Source organism: Leptonychotes weddellii, chromosome 2, assembly GCF_054177405.1.
Source record: "Leptonychotes weddellii isolate Sample4059 chromosome 2, ASM5417740v2, whole genome shotgun sequence".
Classification (NCBI taxonomy): domain Eukaryota; kingdom Metazoa; phylum Chordata; class Mammalia; order Carnivora; family Phocidae; genus Leptonychotes; species Leptonychotes weddellii.
This window is the reverse complement of record NC_138370.1, coordinates 146,872,165-146,894,373: the sequence shown is the minus strand read 5'-3', so window position 1 is coordinate 146,894,373 and position 22,209 is coordinate 146,872,165. Positions and strand designations below refer to the sequence as shown.

The following is a 22,209-nucleotide window of genomic DNA, read 5'->3' as shown; positions in this document are numbered from 1 at the left end:
CTAGTATGGAGGTTTATATACTCAATTAAATAAGCTTTTGGGGGAAATTTTTATCAAAACCTATGCTAAATTGTTTTATCTTTCTCTCCTAGCAATGGATTAAACTGCTTCTTTAAATTTCTTGCCTGGATTTATACCGGTTCAGCAAGTATGTTCTCTGAAGCTATACACTCTTTATCTGATACTTGTAATCAGGTAAGGTGTAAAAGTTTTTTTCTTATTAATTTTAAAGTAAATTTTTTAAGGCTTTAGTCTAAAAGTTGACCTATTTAAAAAACAGATGATTCCTATAGTTGGCTTGAGGAATAAAATGAAAGTTTTTTTTACTTTTGATGATGAAGTACATAGAAATTTGATCATAGTATTTTATTTATTATTATTTTTTAAATCAAGGATCTTCTTTATTACTTTTGTTTTGAGAGAGAGAAAATGAGGTGAGTGGGTAGGGAGAGGGGCAGAGGGAGAACGAGAAACTCAAGCAGGCTCCACACCCAGTATGGAGCCCAGTGCAGGGCTTGATCTCATAACCCTGAGATCATGACCTGAGCTGAAATCAAGAGTCAGATGCTTAACTGACTGAACCACCCAGGTGCCCCTGATCATATTTAAAGCACGTTGTTATGCTTTAAGAACTTACAACAGTGGAATATGAAGTATAACATTATCAGTAGTAAGTGTTGGGCAGAATCTTTTGTATAAGAGATTCTTATCATTAGGTAGAAATTTGGTCTCTGAATATGAATTCTTATGACTATAGGGGCCAATTAAGTTTTTTGAATAAAGCTATAAAATAATCGAGGTGCCTGGGTGGCTCAGTAGGTTAAGTTTCTGACTCTTGATTTTGGCTCAGGTTGTGATCTCAGAGTCATGGGCTCGAGCCCCACATTGGGCTCCATGCTCAGTGTGGAGTCTGCTTGTCCCTCTCCCTCTGCTCCTCCTCCGCGTGCACACACACACACACACTCTCTCTCTCTCTCGCTCAAATAAAGAAATAAAGTCTTAAAAAAATAAAGCTATAAAATAATCACAAGTGATTAATGAACTAAAATGATTTCACATTAGACTGTTTTTTTTTTCTTTAGATTTTATTTATTAGAGAGAGAGAGAGAGAGCATGAGCCGGGGGAGGGCCAGAGGGAGAAGGAGAGGGAGAATCTCAAACAGACTCTCTGCTGAGCATGGAGCCTGATGCGGGGCTTGATCTCACAACCTTGAGGTCATGACCTGAGCTGAAATCCAGAGTTGGACGCTTAACTGACTGAGACACCCAAGTGCCCCTAAACTGGGATTTTTAATTCCTTTGCTTGAATGTACAAATGAAGAAAGATTTTTAAAAAATTAAGAGCAAAAAACAAAACCCAAAGCCAGCAGAAGGAAGGAAATAATAAAGATTAGAGAAGAAATAAATGATATAGAAACTAGAAAAACAATAGATCAATGAAACCAGGATCTGATTCTTTTTTTTTTTTTTAATGAGAGCACACATATTCCATGTAAGCGATGGGGGAGAGTGGCAGAGGGAGAGAGAATTTTAAGCAGACTCCACCGTTATCATGGAGCCCCACATGGGACTCGATCTCACAACCCTGAGATCATGACCTGAGTCAAAGTCAAGAGTCAGATGCTTACCAGCTGAGCCACCCAGGCGCCCCTAGGAGCTGGTTCTTTGAAAAAAATCAGCAAAATTGATAAGCCTCTAGCCAGATTGATCAAGAAGAAAAGAAAAAGAACTCAAAAATCACAAATGAGAGAGAAATAACCAATACCACAGAAATGCAGAAGACCGTAAGAGAATATTATGAAAAGTTATGTGCCAACAAATTGGATAACCTAGAAGAAATGAATAAATTAAACTACCAAAACTAAAGCAGGAAGAAAGAGAAAATTTGAACAGACTGATGACTAGCAAGGAAATTGAATCAGTAATCAAAAACTCCAGGGGTGCCTAGGTGGCTCTGATGGTTAAGCATCTGCCTTTGGCTCAGGTCATGATCTCCAGGTCCTGGGATTGAGCCCCTCATCTGGCTCCCTGCTCAGGGGGGGAGTCTCCCTCTGTCTCTCCGCCCTGCTCATGCTCTCTCTCTCTCTCTCTCACATGAATAAATAAAATCTTTAAAAGAAAAAAAAAAAAGCCTCCCAACAAATGAAAGTACAGGACCAGACGGCTTTGCAGATGATTTCTACCAAACATTTAAAGAAGAGTTAATACCTATTCTTTTGAAACTATCCCAGAAAAATAGAAGAAGGAGAACTTCCAAATCCATTCTATGAAGCCAACATGACCCTGATACCAAAACCAGGTAAAGATACCACCAAAAAAGAGAACTACAGGCCAAACCTCTGATGAACATAGATACAAAAATCCTCAACAAAATACTAGCAAACCAAATCCAACAATACATTAAAATAATCATTCACCACAGTCAAGTGGGATTTATTCCTGGGGTGCTAGGGTGGTTCAGTATTCCCAAATCAATCAATGTGATACATCACATCAATAAGAGAAAGGATAAGAACCATTTGATCCCTTGGGGGGATGGGTTGGCCTGGTGATGGGTATTAAAGAGGGCACATACTGCCTGGAACACTGGGTGTTATATGTAAACAATGAATCGTGGAATGCTGCAAAAAATAAAAATAAAAAAAAGGAACCATATGATCCTTTCAATAGATGGGGGAAAAGCACTTGATAAAGTACAACATCCATTCGTAATAAAAACCCTCAACACAGTAGGTGTAGAGGGAACATACATCAACAAATAAAGTAAAGGTCTTATATGAAAAACTCACAGGGAACATCATAGTGAATGGGGGAAAACTGAGAGCTTTTCCCCTAAGGTCAGGAACAAGTCAAGGATTTCCACTCTCACCACTTTTATTCAACATAGTACTGGAAGTTCTAGCCACAGCAACCAGACAACAGAAAGAAATAAAAGGTATCCAAATTGATAAGGAAGAAGTAAAACTGTCACTATTTGCAGATGACGTACATGGTAGATATAGAAAATCCTAAAGACTCCCCCAAGAAACTACTAGAACTGGTAAGTGAATTAAGTAAAATCTTAGGATGCAAAATCACCATACAGAAATCTGTTGCATTTCTATATACTAATAATGAAGCAGCAGGAAGAGAAGTTAACAAAACAATCACATTTACAATTGTATCAAAAATAATAAAGTCTGTAGGAATAAACTTAACCAAAGAGGTGAAAGACCTATACTTGGAAAACTATAAAACACCAATGAAAGAAATTTAAGAAGACACAAAGAAATGGAAAGACATTCCATGCTCATGGATTGGAAGAACAAATATTGTTAAAATGTCGTATTACCTAAAGCAATCTACAGATTTAATGCAGTCCCTATCAAAATACCAACATTTTTCATGAAATTAGAACAAACCTAAAATTTGTATAGAACCACAAAAGACCCTGAAGAGCCAAAAGAATCTTGAAAAAAGAAAAGCTAAACTGGTGGTATCACAATTCCAGGCTTCAAGTTATATTACAAAGCCGTATTCATCAAAATAGTATGGAACTGGCACAAAAATAGACACAGAGATCAATGGAACAGAATAGAAAACCCAGAAATAAACCCACAATTATATAGTCAATTAATCTTCAACAAAGCAGGAAAGAATATCCAGTGGGAAAAAGACAGTATCTTCCATAAATTGTGTTGGGGAAACTGGATAGCTACATAGCAAAAGAATGAAACTAGACAACTTCCTTACATTGTACCCAAAAATAAATACAAAATGCATTAAAGACCTAAACGTGAGACCTGAAACCATAAAAATGCAGAAGAGAGCAGAGGCAGTAATTTCTTTGACAAAGTATTGGGACTACATCAAAATAAAAAGCTTTTGCACAGTGAAGGAAACAGTCAACAAGACTAAAAGGCAACCTATTGAGTGGGAGAAGATATTTGCAAATGACATATTTGATAAAGGGTTAGTATCCAAAATATATAGAGAACTGATACAATTCAACACCCCCCAAAACAAATAATCCAATTAAAAAATGGATAGAAGTCAGGGGCGCCTGGGTGGCTCAGTCGTTAAGCGTCTGCCTTTGGCTCAGGTCATGGTCCCAGAGTCCTGGGATCAAGCCCCGCATCGGGCTCCCTGCTCGGTGGGAAGCCTGCTTCTCCCTCTCCCACTCCCCCTGCCTGTGTTCCCTCTCTCGCTGTATCTCTCTCTGTCAAATAAATAAATAAAATCTTTAAAAAAAATAAAAATAAAAATAAATAAATAAAAAATGGGCAGAAGGCATAAATAGATATTTCTCCAAAGAAGACATGCAGATGGTCAACAGACACATGAAAGGATGCTCAGTATCACTCCTTATCAGGGAAATGCAGATCAAAACTACAATGAGATATTACCTCACACCTGTCAGAATGGTTAAAATCAAAAACACAACAAACACCAGTATTGACAAGGATGAAGAAAAAGGAATGCTCGTGCACTGTTGGTAGGAATGCAAACTGGTACAGCCGCTGTGGAAAACAATATGGAGGTTCCTCAAAAAGTTAAAAATGGAACTATAATACAGTAGTTGCACTACTGGGTATGATCCAAAAAATACAAGAACACGGGCACCTGGGTGGCTCAGTCGGTTAGGCATCTGCTTTTGGCTCAGGTCATGATCCCAGGACCCTGGAATCAAGCCCTCAATCAGGCTGCCTGCTCAGCAGGGAGCCTTCTTCTCCCTCTCCTGCTCCCCCTGCTTGTGCTCTCTCTCTCTCTCTCTGTCAAATAAGTAAATAAAATCTTAAAAAAAAATACAAGAACACTAATTCAAAGGGATACACGCTTAACGACTGAGCCAGCCAGGCGCCCCTCTATTGGGTTTTTAAAAAATGTTTTATCCATCTCTCTGTATGTTGAAAATTTCCATAATATAAAGTGCAAAAAGACATGATGTCAATTGTGATCATCTTTTCAAGCACACACACACCCCTCTCTGAAATCTCTCACAAATATATTCACAAAAGCAACATTAACAACTATATACAAGTGTATATAGTCTGAAATATCCATCAGACTCTTAAATGATCCCCCCCCCCACAGGAATATTATTCAGCCATTAGAGAAAAAAAGAAAGAAATCCTGCCATTTGTGACAACATGGATGGACTTTGAGGGCATTACGCTAAGTGAAATAAAGTCAGAGATAGATACTGAATGATCTCACTTATATGTGGAATAAAATAAAAACACCCCAAACTTATGGATATAGAAAACAGATTGGTGGTTGCCAGAGACAGGGAGTTAGTGGAGGTGGGTGAAATGGGTGAAGGTGGTCAAAAGGTACAAACTTCCAGTTATTAAAAAATTAATTTGTTGTAATATTTTTATAACTATAGTATTTTTTTCTTTACCTCTTGAGAGACTAAAATACCTCAAGTTTTAAATTTAGACCTGTGCTTCTAGTGATAATTTAGGTTTACAATTTCTGTACAGTTCATTTTTTAAAACTTTTCTGCTAAGTAATATACAGTACATCATTAATATTAATTGATATGAATTTATCGAGCACCTGAGTTTATAATGTAGTGTTTAGAAGAAATCAGTCTTTGCTCTTCTGTAAGGGGGTCAGAACAATTAGAAAGATATTCCAAGATGACATTTAAGCAGTTGCATGATAGTATGATACTGAAGGAAAAATCAAAAAAGGAAAGGAAAATCATGGAGGGGGAAGCATTTATAATGCTTCTTAACCAGTAGATATTAATATCCATTATGTTGCAAACCAAACAGATGTAGGTTATATTTACAGATATATATATATATCAGTGTGTATATTTATATATGTATACACACACATTGTAATTATGCAGAAAAAGGTGTGAAAGGACCTATCTCGTGTTACCCTACCTCTGGGGGTAGTGAGGGGGACAGGATTAGGGATGGTCTGTGATACCTTATTTTTATAGGAAAAACTAATAAATTTGGTCCACATTCAGTTTATGAAAAACTTGATATCCTACACTTCATTGTGTGGCCAACCTGAATATTAAGGATTTTAAAAATAATTGAATACCCATTGGCTATTTTGTAAACATTATAAACACACACACATATATATATACACACACACACACATATACACACACACATATACATAGTGTGAATTAATGAATATTTCAATTTAATTTGCAAGTTTAAAAGGATCCTGTGTTCTATCTTAATTTGCTCTCATTTTCTTGGTTTGATTCACTGAAAAGCCATCATCTGTGTTTTAGGTAGTTTTAACTCTCTTTTTCTTTGGAATCCAGTAGAAAAAAAACTGTAATACTCTGTGTATTTAGGGTAGGATTTCCAATATCAAAACTTAAAAGTCCAATCATATATTTGTTTTAGCCATTTTCAAGGTGGTGTAATCTCTATTTTACTAGAGAGAATGTTTCTATCAAGTTTTTTGTAACCTACAGGGAAACCTCATCTATGAAGAATTTGGTTGTCTTGAAGCTTTACCTATCTGATTATTTGATACCATGCTGAAAAAATGGAAAAGCCCCAGATTAGGGAAATAATACCACGTAGGGTATTCACTCGGAGGCCTTGTATTTTTATTAAACAAATAATGCTAATAAGGTAATCTTTTTTGGATCTCTAAACTCACATCAAATTAGAATAGAAAGGACTTACTAGGGGCAAGCATACTAATATCGGGAGTTTCCAGTGATAACTCTTTTTAACAAAAGATGCAATTGAAAAACCAAATAAATGAAAGAAAGGAAGAAAAGATCAAGTCTGGGGAGGAAGGAAGGAAGGAGAGAAAGGTGGTAACTAGGATTAAAGACATGTTCGTATTTTTGCCATATTTACTTTATGTTTTTGGTTTTTTAAAGAAATAAAGTCTTAGTTGTAATTAGCCCTACATCTTTATTCCCTCCTTCCACACCCCAGATAATGTACATATTGATATGTATACTCCTTGTGCATGGCTTTGGAAGATCTGGTAGAAATATATTTGTCTGTATACAATGTATACTATTTAAAATTTTTACTGTCTTTTATTTGTATAGCAGTATGTTACTTTTCCTATAAAAATATCAGATATTACAGACTATCCTAATCCTACTTCTCCCTCAGAGGTATAAACAGTTGAATGTATATTCTTTTAGACCTTTTGCTGTGCTTTACATTATGTGTTGTCTACAAAACGACGTAAGTTTTTTTGTACTTTACACACTGTTCCTGATTTTTTTTTTTTCTTCCACTTTAATGGTATGTGTAGGAGCTTTTACCATGTCAGTACAGAAAGCTCTGTCTCAACTCCATTCTTTTAAACTGTTGTAGATGTAACTATGGTTTGGCAATACCAGCATTTATTTTGCCATTCCTTATTGAGGGATTTTTAGGTTGGCTTTCACATTTTTTGTCTTTATAAGCAATGGTGTTTTGAACCCCTTTGGGTTCATCTTTATTTCTCTAAGGTAAGGACTGTAAACCAGAATTGCTGGGCTGTTGTGTATGTGCATGTGAAGTGGTTCTTTGCCATTGTCAGATTGCACGCTCCAGATTGGTTCTACCACACTATACTCTCCATCTTGCTAATAATTATTTACCCTTTTTTCTTCTTCTCCATAGGGTTTACTAGCAGTGGGCATCAGTAAGTCTGTTCAAACACCAGATCCTACTCATCCGTAAGGACATTGCCTTTATTTTATTTTATTTTTTGGCAGCAAGTCATTGAAATAAAAGCAGTTGAATTTTGGAAGTCTCCTGCAGTTTATATACCTGCATTTTTGTGTTCAAGATTTGGTCAGTTCTTTCACTATAGGATCTAAAATGTAGGACTCAAACACAGTGTCAAAATAAATTCAAGATATAATTTGAAATTTGTGTTTAAATTATTTTTATGCTTTGTAACAGCATAGAGATCTTGTCCTCTTCATAGTTGATAATAACAAAGCACATATTTTGATCTTAGAGTTCTATTTTATTTGGTTAAAGGAAACATTCTACATCTAGACTGATAGGCACTGAGTCTAAAATTGTAGTGATAACTTTTATTAAATCCATATTTATTGTATTTTAATCCTGTTGTGATTTGGAAATAGTATTCTGCTAACATTTTAAAATTATTTATTTGTAAAATGAGTATTCTTTTGTATTATTTTGAGTCACATCAGTTATTTTATAGAGATTTTTTCCTTTTACTAACATACCCAGCTAATACTTTTGAATTCCACATGTATCATTTATTTAACAAGTTTCAATAATAAAATTTGATCAGTCTTAAGGCAGAAAAAATCTACTTTTATTTCTGTAAAGGAGTCTGCCTCTGTGCTTTATATAAAGGCCTTTTTTTTGCTTAAAAGCAAGACACTACTGTTTTCTCATAAATGATAGTATATTTTGAATATCCTAGAACTATCAATAAGCAATTATAGAGAGCACGTAGCTTTCTTATCTACTAATTACACATCATTACACTATTTTACTGTGTCAAGAAAAGAATTTTTTTCCTGATTAGTTTTATACACCAAAATTTTTAAAACAGGATAAAATTTTATAATTTTAGGTTGTGAAGATTTCTTTTTAAGGTATTTTCAATGATCTACTTGAGTGCTGCTCAATAAAATTTTCTAGTGATAGAAATATTTTATATCTGTCCAGTATGATAGTCAGTAGCTACACGTGGCTGTTGAGCATTTGGAATGTGGCTAGTGTAAAGATCTACATTTAAATTTTTATTGTTTTAATTAATTTAAATTTAAATAGCGTTATGTGGCCGATGACTAATATGGGACAGTGAAGATCTACATAGTTAAAATTTTCAGTCAGAACCTACAATTTTTTGAAAACACACAGAAGGAAAGTATTAGCACTTAATTTAGATCTTAATTTACTTTAACTGAAATAAATATATATATATCCTATATTACTTTGGGGGGTACATTTAGAAAAAGTAAGTTTTTCTAAATCAAATAGGTAGAACATTGTCATAATTATAAACTGAGAATTCCCTATTGCAATATTACTACATATTTGCAGAAATAATTAAAAACAGTTTTAATTAAGACCTATTGTTTAAATTTGCATCTGCCAGAAGGGTGCCATAGAGTTTGGCTTTGGGAGTAAATTTCCCAGGAAATATTTTTATTAATGAGTGATTCCTTTCCTCGTATAGTATTATCATGTTTTTGAGCTTCTTAAAACTCAGTATTTTATTGATACATACAGTAATACAAAATAATACACATATTGACAAAGATTCTTTAAAAATGAGATTTTTTTTTAAAAATTTGCCATAAAAACGCCCGAAAAACTGAAGCTCATAGTCCTAATAAGAGTAGTTAGTTGCTGTGTGCTAAACTATTCAGAACCAGCCCCAAGTATCCAACATCAAATTATAGGCAAGAAGACCAAATGTTTAGTTAGAAAGCTGTATTACAGGGAAATTTAAATGTCTTCCTCTACATTAAACACCTGAATGCATTTTTAAAAAGATGAATTTTATCAGTATTTGTGGTACATAATAGTGTATTGACTCTATGTAATCAGAACAGACTATATGGAAGAGGGATTAGAAAATACCTGAATTCAGTCATATTCACTGTTTTTCTATATTTTCAAAGATCTTGCAGTTTTTTCCCTTTATATGTTATTTTCCGATTAGATTTAAATTTGGCATTTACATTTTACTTAAATATAAAACCATGAACATCTTTATATTGTAAGAAGTTTTTGGTTTTCTTTTGCATTGACTTATTCAACATATAAAACGATTTGTATTTTTTGTAAACTTTTTTTTTTAATTTTTCAGGTATGGATTTTCAAATATGCGCTATATTGCTTCACTAATTAGTGGTGTTGGAATTTTCATGATGGGTGCAGGATTATCTTGGTACCACGGAATCATGGGATTGCTTAATCCTCAACCAATGGAATCCCTTCTATGGGTAATCCTTTTTCCCCCCTCAGTTTTCAAGTAATATAAGAGTGATTAAGTACAGTAGAATGCCTTTGTCATAATTGATATTAAAGAAAGGGACTAACACATACCTTTTTGACTGTAATACGGGGTTATGTAGCTGTAGTTGTGTTTTTTAGAACATGACTACACATGACCTCTAAATTCACATGGTTCAATGATGTTGAACAAGAGTATCTCTGTAGGTACAGGGGCACCTGGCTGGCTTAGTTGGTGGATTGTGTAACTCTTGATCTCAGGGTTGTGAGTTCGAGCCCCACATTGGGTGTAGAGATTACTTAAAAATAAAATCTTAAAAAAAAAGAAGAAAGAAAAAAGTATCTCTGTAGGTACAGTCATTAAGTACTGACTCCTGGGTTAAAATCTTGGGCAGTTCCATTAATTTCTTCAGTTATATTGAAGAACAAGAAGATCTCTGTTCATTTTTAGTCCCAAGAATAATCTATCAGTAATTAAAATATCCAGTGCCACAAGACAGTCATAAGTTGGAATTGTTGTATTTAAAGATTTTTTTTTTCACTCATGTAGGTAGGAAGCCTGTACCGGGGGAATGGGAGGATGGGAGCATGGTCACCTTCTGTATTTTCCTCGCTAGGGCGTCTGCCCTTCTCTCCTACTCCTGAGCTTGCCTCTGGCAGCATCAAATGTAGGGAGAGAGGACAGAAAATACTACTCTATTGTACTTTACTGGCACCAGCATCATTTTACATTGGATTCCTCTGACCTTTGTAGATACTTAAAGCTGCCTTTTTCTCTCATGGAAACTTCTTGGAGATTACCCTGCATGTCCACTCTGACTTGGCTCCCTTGACAAGCATGGATTGGTCATTTGGCACCCCTTTTAGCTTCTGCTTCTTAGGATGTAGTTCCAGACTCTTTCTGCTGAGGTTGCCTTGCATTTTCGAGAAGGCTCTTTGGGCAGTTGATCTCTTTTCCAAAGACTCTTACTCAGAATCCTGTTTGGGCTCTGTGTGTTAAAACAGACATCTTTAATGCCCTCCCAGTGAGAGTGCAGTTTTGGTTTTTTTTTCCCCCAAACATAATCATCTACTCTGTTGACACAATCAGTATCAGTAGACTTGCCAATAAATTTATTTTTATATGTGAATTAGACATAGTTCACTGTAATCTCTAAACACCAGGGACGTACATCCAGCTTTCTGAACAATCTTAACAGCTTAATAGCTTTTTCCAAAGAAATCTTCACTTTTGGCCTTAACCTTAGCTCTTCCTCATGGGTTAGTGGGTGTGGAGCTAGGAGTTGTAAAATGAGCCTTGGGCGTTCTCTATGCAAAGCCTGAAGAAATGGTACAGCACCTCATTTTGGAATGTGGGAGTACTTATAGCCTAATTTGTTCTCAGTTGGAATGAATCTCATTTAACATCTTTTCCTCCATTCTGAAAAGGTTCAGCCACTTTATAGATACCTCATTCTTTTTTTTTTTTTTTTTTTAAAGATTTTATTTACTTATTTGAGAGAGAGAATGAGATAGAGCATGAGAGGGGGGAGGGTCAGAGGGAGAAGCAGACTCTCCGCTCAGCAGGGAGCCCGATGTGGGACTCGATCCCGGGACTCCAGGATCATGACTTGAGCCGAAGGCAGTCGCTTAAACAACTGAGCCACCCAGGCGCCCTATAGATACCTCATTCTTATAGCATTCATCTGAATTGTATAGTATTATTTTACAGAGACTAAGTGGTTAATGAAAATTAGTTAAATTTTCAATTGTGTTTAAGTTTTAAAGCTACTAGGAGCTCGGGGTGCCTGGGTGGCTCAGTCGGTTATGCACCTGATTCTCAATCTCAGCTCAGGTCTTGATCTCAGGGTCCTGAGTTCAAGCTCCGTGTTGGGCTCCATGCTGGGTGTGGAGCCTATTTAAAAAAAAAAAAAAATGCTAGAAGCTCTTCTATCTTTTTGCAACTAAATGAGGTTACATCAGACTATGACTCTTAGTTAATAAATAATAGATTCAATATTCAATGTACCATAGACCAATTTATGTTTATTAGGTATTGGAATCTTTTGCTGATATATGCTGTTTCCCTTTATTAGGTGATAAGTGTGTCTTAAATCCTTTCAGGAAGGAGATAGAAGGATTAAAAAAAATATTGGACAGTTTAGCTACTGTTTTAATTATGTTGTAGGTTGGCAGTAAGATTCAGTGGAGATAGCCTAGAGTTGAGACTGGAAAACCCATATTCTAGCTTTTACCCTGGTATCATTTCTATGTACTCAAGCAAATCACATAGCCTTGGGACATCTCAGTTTCCTTAACAGAATTATAAGAGTATTAGACTAAGTTCAGAATTTTCCAAACTTCTATTTCAGGGAAGCCCAGGGTTCCAAAAAGATGATGCTGAAAATTCTACATATGTTTCATTTGAATTTCATTGAAATTGTTAAAAATTTGTGTTGCTAGGTTATCTCTTGGATTAAAGTTTTTTGTGAATCTTTATTTAATTCAAGTGTGTCCTGGTACTGCAAGGAGGGTGGTGTAATCCCCCTCTCCCAAATTGATCACTATTTATAACTGCTTATCTTTCTGAATCAGGATTGGTACTGGGCATCCAAACAAAAGCCAGAAGTTACATGGGTATGGGTATGGATCTTACTGTATGTATCCTGGTATCCACACCCCAGATTTCAAATGTTTGTGTTCATTTTGAACTTCAGAAAATTTTTTATACTTATTTTTTCATCTCTTATGTCATGAATTTAACTTAGGTCATGGTATAACATTCTATAGAGTAGACAGATTACTCTTCTAAGTATTAAAAAATGAAATGACCATCAAATCTTTAACTTTTATTTTTTTCCTTTTATGAAGATATACCCTCTATCTCATTGCCCTCATTTGAGCTATCTCCCATCAAGATTCTTATCTGGCTAGGATTTGAATTTATGTTTCCATTTTAAATATTATAAACTTTATGCATGAATCGTTGTGACTCTCTAATGAAATATTAACTTACACTTTATTTTAATACTTCTTTTCTAGGCATATTGTATTTTAGCGGGATCATTAGCATCTGAAGGAGGTATGTACTGTTACAGTATCTATTTATTCTTAATTTAGTAATATATATTCAGCAGTTCATTTTTATAAATTGCTAAATTCCACTGATTAAAGAAAAACTATTGAAATAGGAATCTACTTCGAGGGAGTAAATTCTTTGTATAATGTACTATGGTTATTCCTCTAATGGATGTGGGCAAGGGAAAACCTTTTTTTTTGTTCTTGAGTATCTTAATCATAACACTCAGAACATTTGGAATGGAGTCTAAAAACATAACTATATATTGAATTTTTAAAAATTATGTTTTAGTGGGGCACCTGGGTGGCTCAGTCAAGCAGCTGGCTTCGGCTTACGTCATGATCTCAGGATCCTGAGATTGAGCCCTGCTTTGGGCTCCCTGCTCCATAGGGAGTCTGCTTCTCCCTCTCCCTCTGCTTGTCCCCCCGGCTTGTATTCTCTCTCTCTCTCGATCGCTCCTTCTGTTCTCTCTCTCTCTCTCGATCGCTCCCATTCTCTGTCAAATAAATAAAATCTTTAAAAAAAATAAATGAAGGGCGCCTGGGTGGCTCAGTTGGTTAAGCGACTGCCTTCGGCTCAGGTCATGATCCTGGAGTCCCGGGATCGAGTCCTGCATCGGGCTCCTTGCTCGGCGGGGAGTCTGCTTCTCCCTCTGACCCTCCCCACCTCATGCTTTCTCTCTCTCTCAAATAAATAAATAAAATCTTTAAAAAAAAAAAAATGAAAATCAGGTTATAGTAGTGTTAATCATGGAAGGCTGACTCTGCAATAAAATATTTCCAGGTTTCTGCAAGGTTCAGCTGTAGCAAGTTTTATGACAGAAAAGCGCTACATCATGTAGGAAACTGCCTAACTCGTTGTATTCATAGTCTGCTTACTTCCGATACATTGTCATTTGCTATGCATAGTGTTCCCTTAATCTTTGACAGTCTGTAAAATGGTGATAACACCACCTGCCTCAAAAGGTTGGGAGGATCAGAAGTGTTGTGCTTAGTGTGGTGCCTGCCAACTAGTTGCTGTCCAATAAATTAAGGTCATTAAGGTGGTGGTAATGATATTTAAATTATTATGGTTTAGAAATATGGGATTCCTTGTATTATGATAATTGGAGTCTAGATAATGACTAATTAATATAGAACTTTTCTTTATTGACAACCCTGGCATTAAAAGTGTTGTACCTATTTATTTTGAGAAGCCATCTTTAAAATTTGGAGGCATGAAGTTTTTTTCTTGCTGATATGAATGCTTTTCTTTCAGCAACACTTCTTGTTGCTGTAAATGAACTTCGTAGGAGTGCTCGGGCCAAAGGAATGTCATTTTATAAATATGGTATGTATGTTAGAAACCAGGTGTCTTACTTCATCTCCTTTATTTTCTAAAATTGCCCAGTACTATTGCTTTTTCCTTATAGGTGTGTACAAAATATATCTCGATGTCTTCTCTGTATGGCTCTTATATTATATATCATCTCTTTTAAAAAGAGAAACATAGTGTGATATGAACATGAATACTTTATATTTGGATTTTAACTTAAGTGACTACAGTTTTTCTATATATGTTTTTATAACTAGAGAAAGTAATTTGACTTTAAATTTCAGTTACTGTCAACATTTAAACTAATAAATTGTGTTTACATTGAACTGGGTTTTTAAAATCAGGATCTCATACATTTTTTATCTTAATTTATATCTTAATTTTAAATGGATACTTATTAAAATGTTACGTGATAGTATCAAATTAGGATTTCAGAAGTTTCTTTTCTTGTCTCTACCCCAATGATTAAGTAATGGAAAGTCGTGATCCTAGTACAAATGTTATATTACTGGAGGATACTGCAGCGGTCTTGGGAGTGACAATAGCAGCTACGTGTATGGGCCTTACTTCTCTAACAGGTAAATATTTCTTAAGTTACAGGTGATTTATTTGTACTACTTAAATAATTCTCTAATATGTGGGTATTTTCTTTTATATCACTGAATAGTTTTAAACCAATAGATTGTTAAATGCTAATTGCATACTAACCATTTATTTGTATAAGACAAATAAGACAGTAGAAGTCTTCAGAGTTCTCTCTCAGAAATTTTCTTAGTTTGAAATAAAGACGGCTGTTGTTAGAGCATTTCTGTAATGTGCTAAACCTTTCTAGCTGTGCCTTAATAAATTATGCAACTACTCTGAGCTTAGTATTGATAATATTTGGCCTAGTGACCTCAAAGGTTTATTAAGGTAATATATGGGAGAGAACTTTAATAAACTCTAATATTGTAAATAAATATATATTGTAGCTCTGATTCAGAAAGTCTTAGGTAAGGCCTAAGAACTTGCATTTTTACCAAGTTCTCAAGTGATGCTGATGCTGCTGGTTAAAGAACTGTACTTTGAGAACCACTGCTCTAAGGTACCTGTAGCGTGCAATGAATTAACTTCTCCCCTTTGTATCTAGAATGGTACTAGCTATGCATCATCCTTGGTTGAATGAAAAGTGATCCATATCATTTTTTTGTATGGCTTAATTCTCTCATAGAACCTTGATAAGAATAAGAAACAAAAGGTGGTTATTTTTTTCAGCTGTTGATCTCACAGTGTTGTCAGCGTGGGACAGGAAAAGTGCTACTGATATATCAAAAAGAAATGGATTTTATTAAATTAGTAGTATGTATATGATGTTTCTAAAATGCTCTGAACCCTCGCTCATGTAATGACCATATGCAAGAAATAGATCTTAAATATTAAACCACATAATACTCCTATGTAATGTGAAGCATATGGTAGCATCTCCATTTTGTAGTATAGTAAACTTATTAGGAAAAAGTCATTAAAGGAATTAGGGAATGAATTTCAGGTCCTTTGTTTTACTAATTCTGGTTCTTTACTCACTAAAGCTGATTGAAAATGTTAATTTACTGACTTCTTCTGTGCTTTATGTAGGTAATCCACTGTATGACAGCCTAGGTTCTTTGGGTGTGGGCACGTTATTAGGCATTGTCTCAGCATTCCTCATCTACACTAACACGGAAGCGCTCTTAGGGCGATCCATCCAGCCAGAGCAAGTACAACGGCTTACTGAACTCCTGGAGAACGACCCATCAGTAAGGTCAGCTTATTCCAGTGATGCTGCTAAGGTTTATAAAAACATATTAAGAAATAGAAATGCTTGGTTTGTAAATACTTCCAGAAGAGTTTGTGGTTCCCTAGCCTTTAGACTTTTAATCTATGACTTTTCAGACTTGCAACCTTAGAAGAAAACAAGTGAAAGCATTTAGGAAACTCCCTGTTTTCTTTTAAATTCTATATATCTTCAATCTTTAGAATAAGGAACACTTAGATGATGTAATGGGAACCGAAGTTTGCAAGTGGTTATCTCCATAATGTAGAACACTTCTGTGGAACCTTCATATTTATTTTTGCCTTATATTTGTATTATAATTACAAATTGCTATATTAAATTTAAGAAAATTTTTATTCAATGGGGAAGTGATTACCAAATTGAATATAATTTATACTCCTTTTGAAAATAGACTTCTTGTTTTAGCTCATTTTAAAAGTTTTTCCTTATAATCTTTATCTTTTAAATGATATGAAAATGAAGAACTGAAGGGGCACCTGGCTGGCTCAGTCAGTAGAGCATGCAGCTCTTGATCTTGGAGTCGTGAGTTCAAGCCCCACGTTGGGGGTAGAGTTTATTTAAAAAAAAAAAAAAAATGAAGAACTGAAGACTTAGGAGATAATCAGAAGAGATATGGCATTCTAATTAGTACTTTTTAGTGAAATTCAAGTTTCAGAGTGATACGGAAGGAATAAACCTTTAAAATCCCAATTTTCTACTAACTACATATATATGTTAAACTTTAAATGAATATATTTTTCTTCTGTGTTATAACCAGATCTTTTTAAGATTATTTATTTGAGAGAGAGAAAACACAAACTGGGGAGGGGCAGAGGGAAAGAATCTCAAGCAGACTCCCCGCTGAGCATAGAGCCCAACACGGGGCTTGATCCCACAACCCTGAGATCATGACTTGAGCCAAAATCAAGAGTTAGACGCTTAACAGACTTGAGCCACTCAGGCACCCTTAAAACCAGAATCTTTAAGTTAAATCTTTTAAGAATGACCTGTATATCTGAATCAGTAAAACAAATGAGTAAATTATTACTAGATTTATATTCTAAGCCCTACATTTTTAATCTGGAAAAGTAGTTACCTAGCTATATCTAGATTAGAAGTTGAATATTCTTAGAATCAGTATTAGGCTTAGTACTTGATTAGTCCATGTTAATATTCTTTTCCTTGTAATATCTTTGTCTGATTTTGGTATCAAGGTAATACTGACATTATAGAATGAGTTGGGAAGTGTTTTCTCATCTTCTATTTTTTAGAAAAGTTTATGAACCGTTGGTATTATTTCTTCTTTTAATGTTTGGTAGAATTCACCAGTGATATCATCTGGGCATGGGCTTTTCTATGTGGGTAGTTTTTTGATTACTTACTCTACCTATTTTCTTGTTAAGGATCTGATCAGATTGTCTATTTCTTCTTGAGTCAGTTTCAGTAGTTTGTGTCTTTCTAGGAATTTCTGCATTAGTTCTAAGTTATCTAATTTGTTGGCATACAACCATTCATAATTTTCCTTTGTAATCCTTTTTATTTCTTTAGGATTGGTAGTAATGTCTCCTTTTTCATTTTTGACTCTAGTAATTTGAGTTTTCCTTTTTCTCTTGGCCAGTCTGGCTAAAGGTTTGTCAATTTTGTTGATCTTTTCAGAAAACCAGCTTTTAGTTTTATTTTCTGTTGTTTTCTCTATTTCATGAATTTCTGCTCTGATCTATATTATTTCCTTCTATTTGCTTTAGATTTAGTTTGCTCTTCTTTCCAGTGTCTTAAGATGGTAGTTTAAGTTTTTCATTTGGTATCTATCTTCTTTTTAAAAATATAGGCTTTTACAGTTAGTGAATAAGCATTACTTTCACTGTATTAGTCAAATAATGAAATTTGTAATATTTTGTTAGGACTGAGGTAGATATGCTTTTTAAAAATGAAAAAAATTATGTAGCTTCTTGCCAATCTGGACAAGTTTTATTTCATTTTGGGTATATATAACCTTATAAATATTAAATCATTCTTATTTTTATCCTAGTTGATAAATATGCTTCTTTATTTTTATGGCTAAAGAATTTGAGACTCAGTATTTAGTAACTTGCTCAGGATCACTCAGAAGTAAGGGTCAAATGTTTTGAGTATTTGGAGTCTCATTTAGGCTTGTTTTCCTATGGCTCTCTATATCCCCAGGATTCAGAGTGTTTTTATTTTATATATCCCATAAAGAAAAGATGTTAATAGTGGTTATCATAGAAAGAAAAGAATTTCTCAACAGTTTTCTAAGGAATATTGATTCCTGAGGGTTAGGACAGAAGGGATGAAAAGCAGTTATAACACTAGAACATCTGCTTTCCTTTCTGGGAGGCAAAATGGTATAATGGAAAGACTACTGGGTTTGGGTGTCTGAAGATCTGGAGGTGAGTCCTGCCTCTGCTGTTGACTAGCTGAATTACCTCAGGCAAGTCACTTAGGCCTCTCAGACTGTTTTATAATCTGTAAAGTAAAGATGCCAACTTAGCTACTTTCTGAATTCCATTCATTAAATGTCTGCCGTGTAGTTGCTACCATATTAAACATTGTATGTATGTGTTGGCTCATTATTCCCCATATCAAATCCCATTAGGTAGTTATTATTAACTTCATTCAAATAGAGTACTTCACAATTGCATGAAGACTTTTAAAGAAGCTTTTAAAAAAAAGAATTATGAGACAAAATGACAACATTGTAGAAAAGCAATTTAGAGTTGATTTTTTAATCCACAAACTATATAATTCATGTATATACAAACCATAAAATCATATTTATTAAGTTTGCATCTTTGTATGGCATTATGCAAAAATAGCTAAATGGACGTTTGTTTGGAAATTTATTGATGGCGCTTAATGGTGAATACTCTGAAAGCCATCTTGGTCCATTTTCATCACTGATGGAAAAAAAGAATTCTGTACTTTGTGCCATTAAAATGTGTATGTGTGCAAATATAAACGTGTATGCATTGTTATTGGTTGCAGGGCAATTCATGATGTTAAAGCCACAGATTTAGGATTAGGGAAAGTAAGATTTAAGGCAGAAGTAGATTTTGATGGACGAGTTGTTACAAGATCATATTTGGAAAAACAAGATTTTGACCAAATGCTACAGGTAAGTTTATGTATTTATTGTTTTCTTATATAGTCAAAGGTTAGAAAAATTACTTTTTGAGTAAATAAAATAGAACTTTTACAGGTCTTAAAGTCACTTGAGCTTTCAGCTTAGAGTTCCCAAACTTGACAGAGACCGTTTTATTTGCTGTGGAATGAGTTGGAGGAGATAGCAGCAGAGCAAACTACTGTTCAGGTACTTGCCATGTGCCAGGCATTTTATAGAAATTCTCTAGCATACTCTCAACAACGCTGTGAGGTAAAGCAATAGTATTTTCAGTTTTATACGTAGGCAAGTTAAGACACAGAAGGATTAAGTAATTTGTCTAAAATTACAAAGCCATAATATGGAGTCAGATATCAGTGTAGATCTCTATGATTCTACAACCCATGATTTTATATTAAGAATTAAATTTAAAAGAGAATTCAGAGGATAATAATAATGAACAGTGCAAAGGTTACCACTTGCCTTTGTCAAATCTTAACATTTTACTCTACTGTATTTGCTTATGATCTTAAAGAAATTGTTACAAAAACAAGTGAAGACCTTGTCTTCTCCTTCTAGATCCCATTCTTCTTCCTCCATCCCTAGAACTAAAAATTGTCTTGAATTTAGTACTGTCATTTCCATTCAGTCTTTATACTTTTCCACAGATTTTTCTTAGCACAGTATATAGTAGCATTTTGAATATTTCAAAATTGATATAAATGGTATCATACCATCTGATTTCCTCTATAGTTTGCTTAAGAGCATCATTTTGAGATTCCTCCATATTAATATATGTGTGTATACATATATTTATTTATATGTTAATTTATTTTAATTGCTATATAATCTCCTATGAATATACTGCAATTTATCCAGTCTCCCTCTGATGGACAGTTATGTCCACAATGGCATTCTCATATGTTTTCTTGTTCAAATGTGTAAGAATTTCTTTAGGATACTGCATAGCTAGATTTAAAATATTGGGCTTCTGAGTAAACTTGGGGTACCTGGTGGGTGGCTCAGTCGGTTAAGTGTCCAGCTCTTGATTTTGGCTCAGGTCTTTATCTCAGGGTCGTGAGTTCAGGCCCTGTGTTGGGCTCCACGCTGGGTGTGGAGCCTACTTCAAAACAAAACAAAACAAACTTACCTTCAACTTCCCTAGGTATTTGCAAATTGTTCTTGAAAGAGTGTCAGTTTAATTTCCATCATCAGTACATCAAAGTTTCTCTTGCTTCACATGCTTACTAGATGGTATTATATTCACAGTTTTGAAATTTTTGTCATTATGATAGATGTGAAAATTACAGTTTATATTTAATTATAATTTCTATTCCCCCTGGTAGTAGTAGTGAGGTTAGAAAACATTTAAATTTATTGGCCATTGGGATTTCCTCTACTGCTTTATTTAGTTAATTTCTGTTATTCTGACAAATTAATAAACATTTTATTTTTAATATGCTGGACACTAATCCTCAGTTGTGTATATGCAAATATCTTGTACTAGTTTGTGATTTACCATTTCACTTTGTTATTGTACAGAAGGTTTAATGTGTTTTTTAACTTCATGTCCAATTTATAATCCTTTTCTCTAGGCTTTTTATTATGTTGCTTGAGAAGTACTTCCTTATTCCAGTATCATAAAAATACTCTCTTTTTTCTTCTAAAAGTTTTGTGGTTTGTTTTCTACTCTTAGTTTTTTAATTCACTTAGAATTATTATTTTTTTTGTTTAATGATTTGAGGTAGGGGTTTAATCTTTTTTTCCTATATAAAAATAATTGCCCTGGTACTGTTTATTGAATCGTCTGTTCTTTTCCCACTAATTTTGTAATGCTATCTCTGTGAAGTATTATACTTAATTTTTTGTTGAATTAAATGTTTTTGGAACTAGGTGGTCCATCACCTTTAGCATGAAAGTTTTTCGTTAAACTTAATGGTGTTTGTTATAATTTTTTAAAGAAATCATTGGTGTACTACTATGATTTTTTAAAAAGTTATTTTGTTTTCCTGCTGTCATTTTCTTTATAGGAAATTCAAGAAGTGAAAACTCCTGAAGAACTAGAGACCTTTATGCTTAAACATGGAGAAAATATTATTGATACTTTAGGAGCTGAAGTAGATAGACTTGAGAAAGAACTGAAAGTAAGATGTATTCATAATAATCATAATGCTGACTGTTTCTTAAGTACTTACTCTGTGTCAGAACAATGTGCTGATTGTATCACATGTATATGTTTATCTTCTCAGTAACCTCATGGTGTATGACTGGTAGTTGTGAACAAGAAAAATCACTGGGTTAGAGAAGTTGGGCAATTTACTCAAGGAAGTAGGGGATTGGGATTTGAACCTTTGTTGGTCAATTCCAAATTCTGTACTTTCAACCACTATTCCATAGTGCTTGCCTAGTTTCTAAAGTAGCTAAAGGTTTTTTGTTTGTTTTGAAATAAAAAGCATTTTAAAAGTTTCTAGAGAAAGGTGAAAGGGAAACTAGATTCTCTTCAAAAGTTTGAAAAAACAGAATGTGACCTTGAACATACACACATCTTCCTTTTACTCCACCTGTCATTATTTTATATTTTCTTTTTGCTTCTGTTTGAGTTGGATATCATTACAACCTGTTGGTTTTTTACTGAAATATTACCTGATAAGACTATCTTTAAAAATCTCAGTGTTCTCAAATTGTCATTTATTGACTCTTGAGTTCAAGTTATTGCAATAAATAATATTTATAAATGATCTTTAACATAAATAGCTTGTTGAAGGCACTGCATTTTCTTCAGCTGATGTTGATCATTCTTTAGTTTTGTTAAAAATTGAAGGGAAATAACAAAAATTGAAGGGAAGCATTTCTATCACTACTTACTATTTTTTCTTTTAGACTCTAGGTACCAGAGTAATAGAAGCACTTCAAATAATATGACTTTGTTTATGTTAATATTATAGTTCACAACATGATTTTTAAGTTTGTAGATGAGCTGTTCTCAAATATTTTTGTCTTT

General features: G+C 34.2%; 1 protein-coding gene across 2 annotated transcripts in view; it reads left to right on the top strand.

Annotated features, from left to right (window-relative positions):
• Nucleotides 1-22,209, top strand: part of SLC30A9 (solute carrier family 30 member 9) — a 78,731-nt gene that overhangs the window by 47,287 nt on the left and 9,235 nt on the right. For both annotated transcript variants that reach the window (XM_081813037.1, XM_081813038.1), the window contains exons 9-17: nucleotides 93-195; nucleotides 7,599-7,654; nucleotides 9,781-9,916; nucleotides 12,948-12,987; nucleotides 14,242-14,313; nucleotides 14,769-14,876; nucleotides 15,913-16,078; nucleotides 19,094-19,223; nucleotides 21,239-21,352. In XM_081813037.1, coding sequence (XP_081669163.1) covers nucleotides 93-195; nucleotides 7,599-7,654; nucleotides 9,781-9,916; nucleotides 12,948-12,987; nucleotides 14,242-14,313; nucleotides 14,769-14,876; nucleotides 15,913-16,078; nucleotides 19,094-19,223; nucleotides 21,239-21,352 — 925 coding nt within the window. The remainder of the gene's footprint in view (nucleotides 1-92; nucleotides 196-7,598; nucleotides 7,655-9,780; nucleotides 9,917-12,947; nucleotides 12,988-14,241; nucleotides 14,314-14,768; nucleotides 14,877-15,912; nucleotides 16,079-19,093; nucleotides 19,224-21,238; nucleotides 21,353-22,209) is intronic.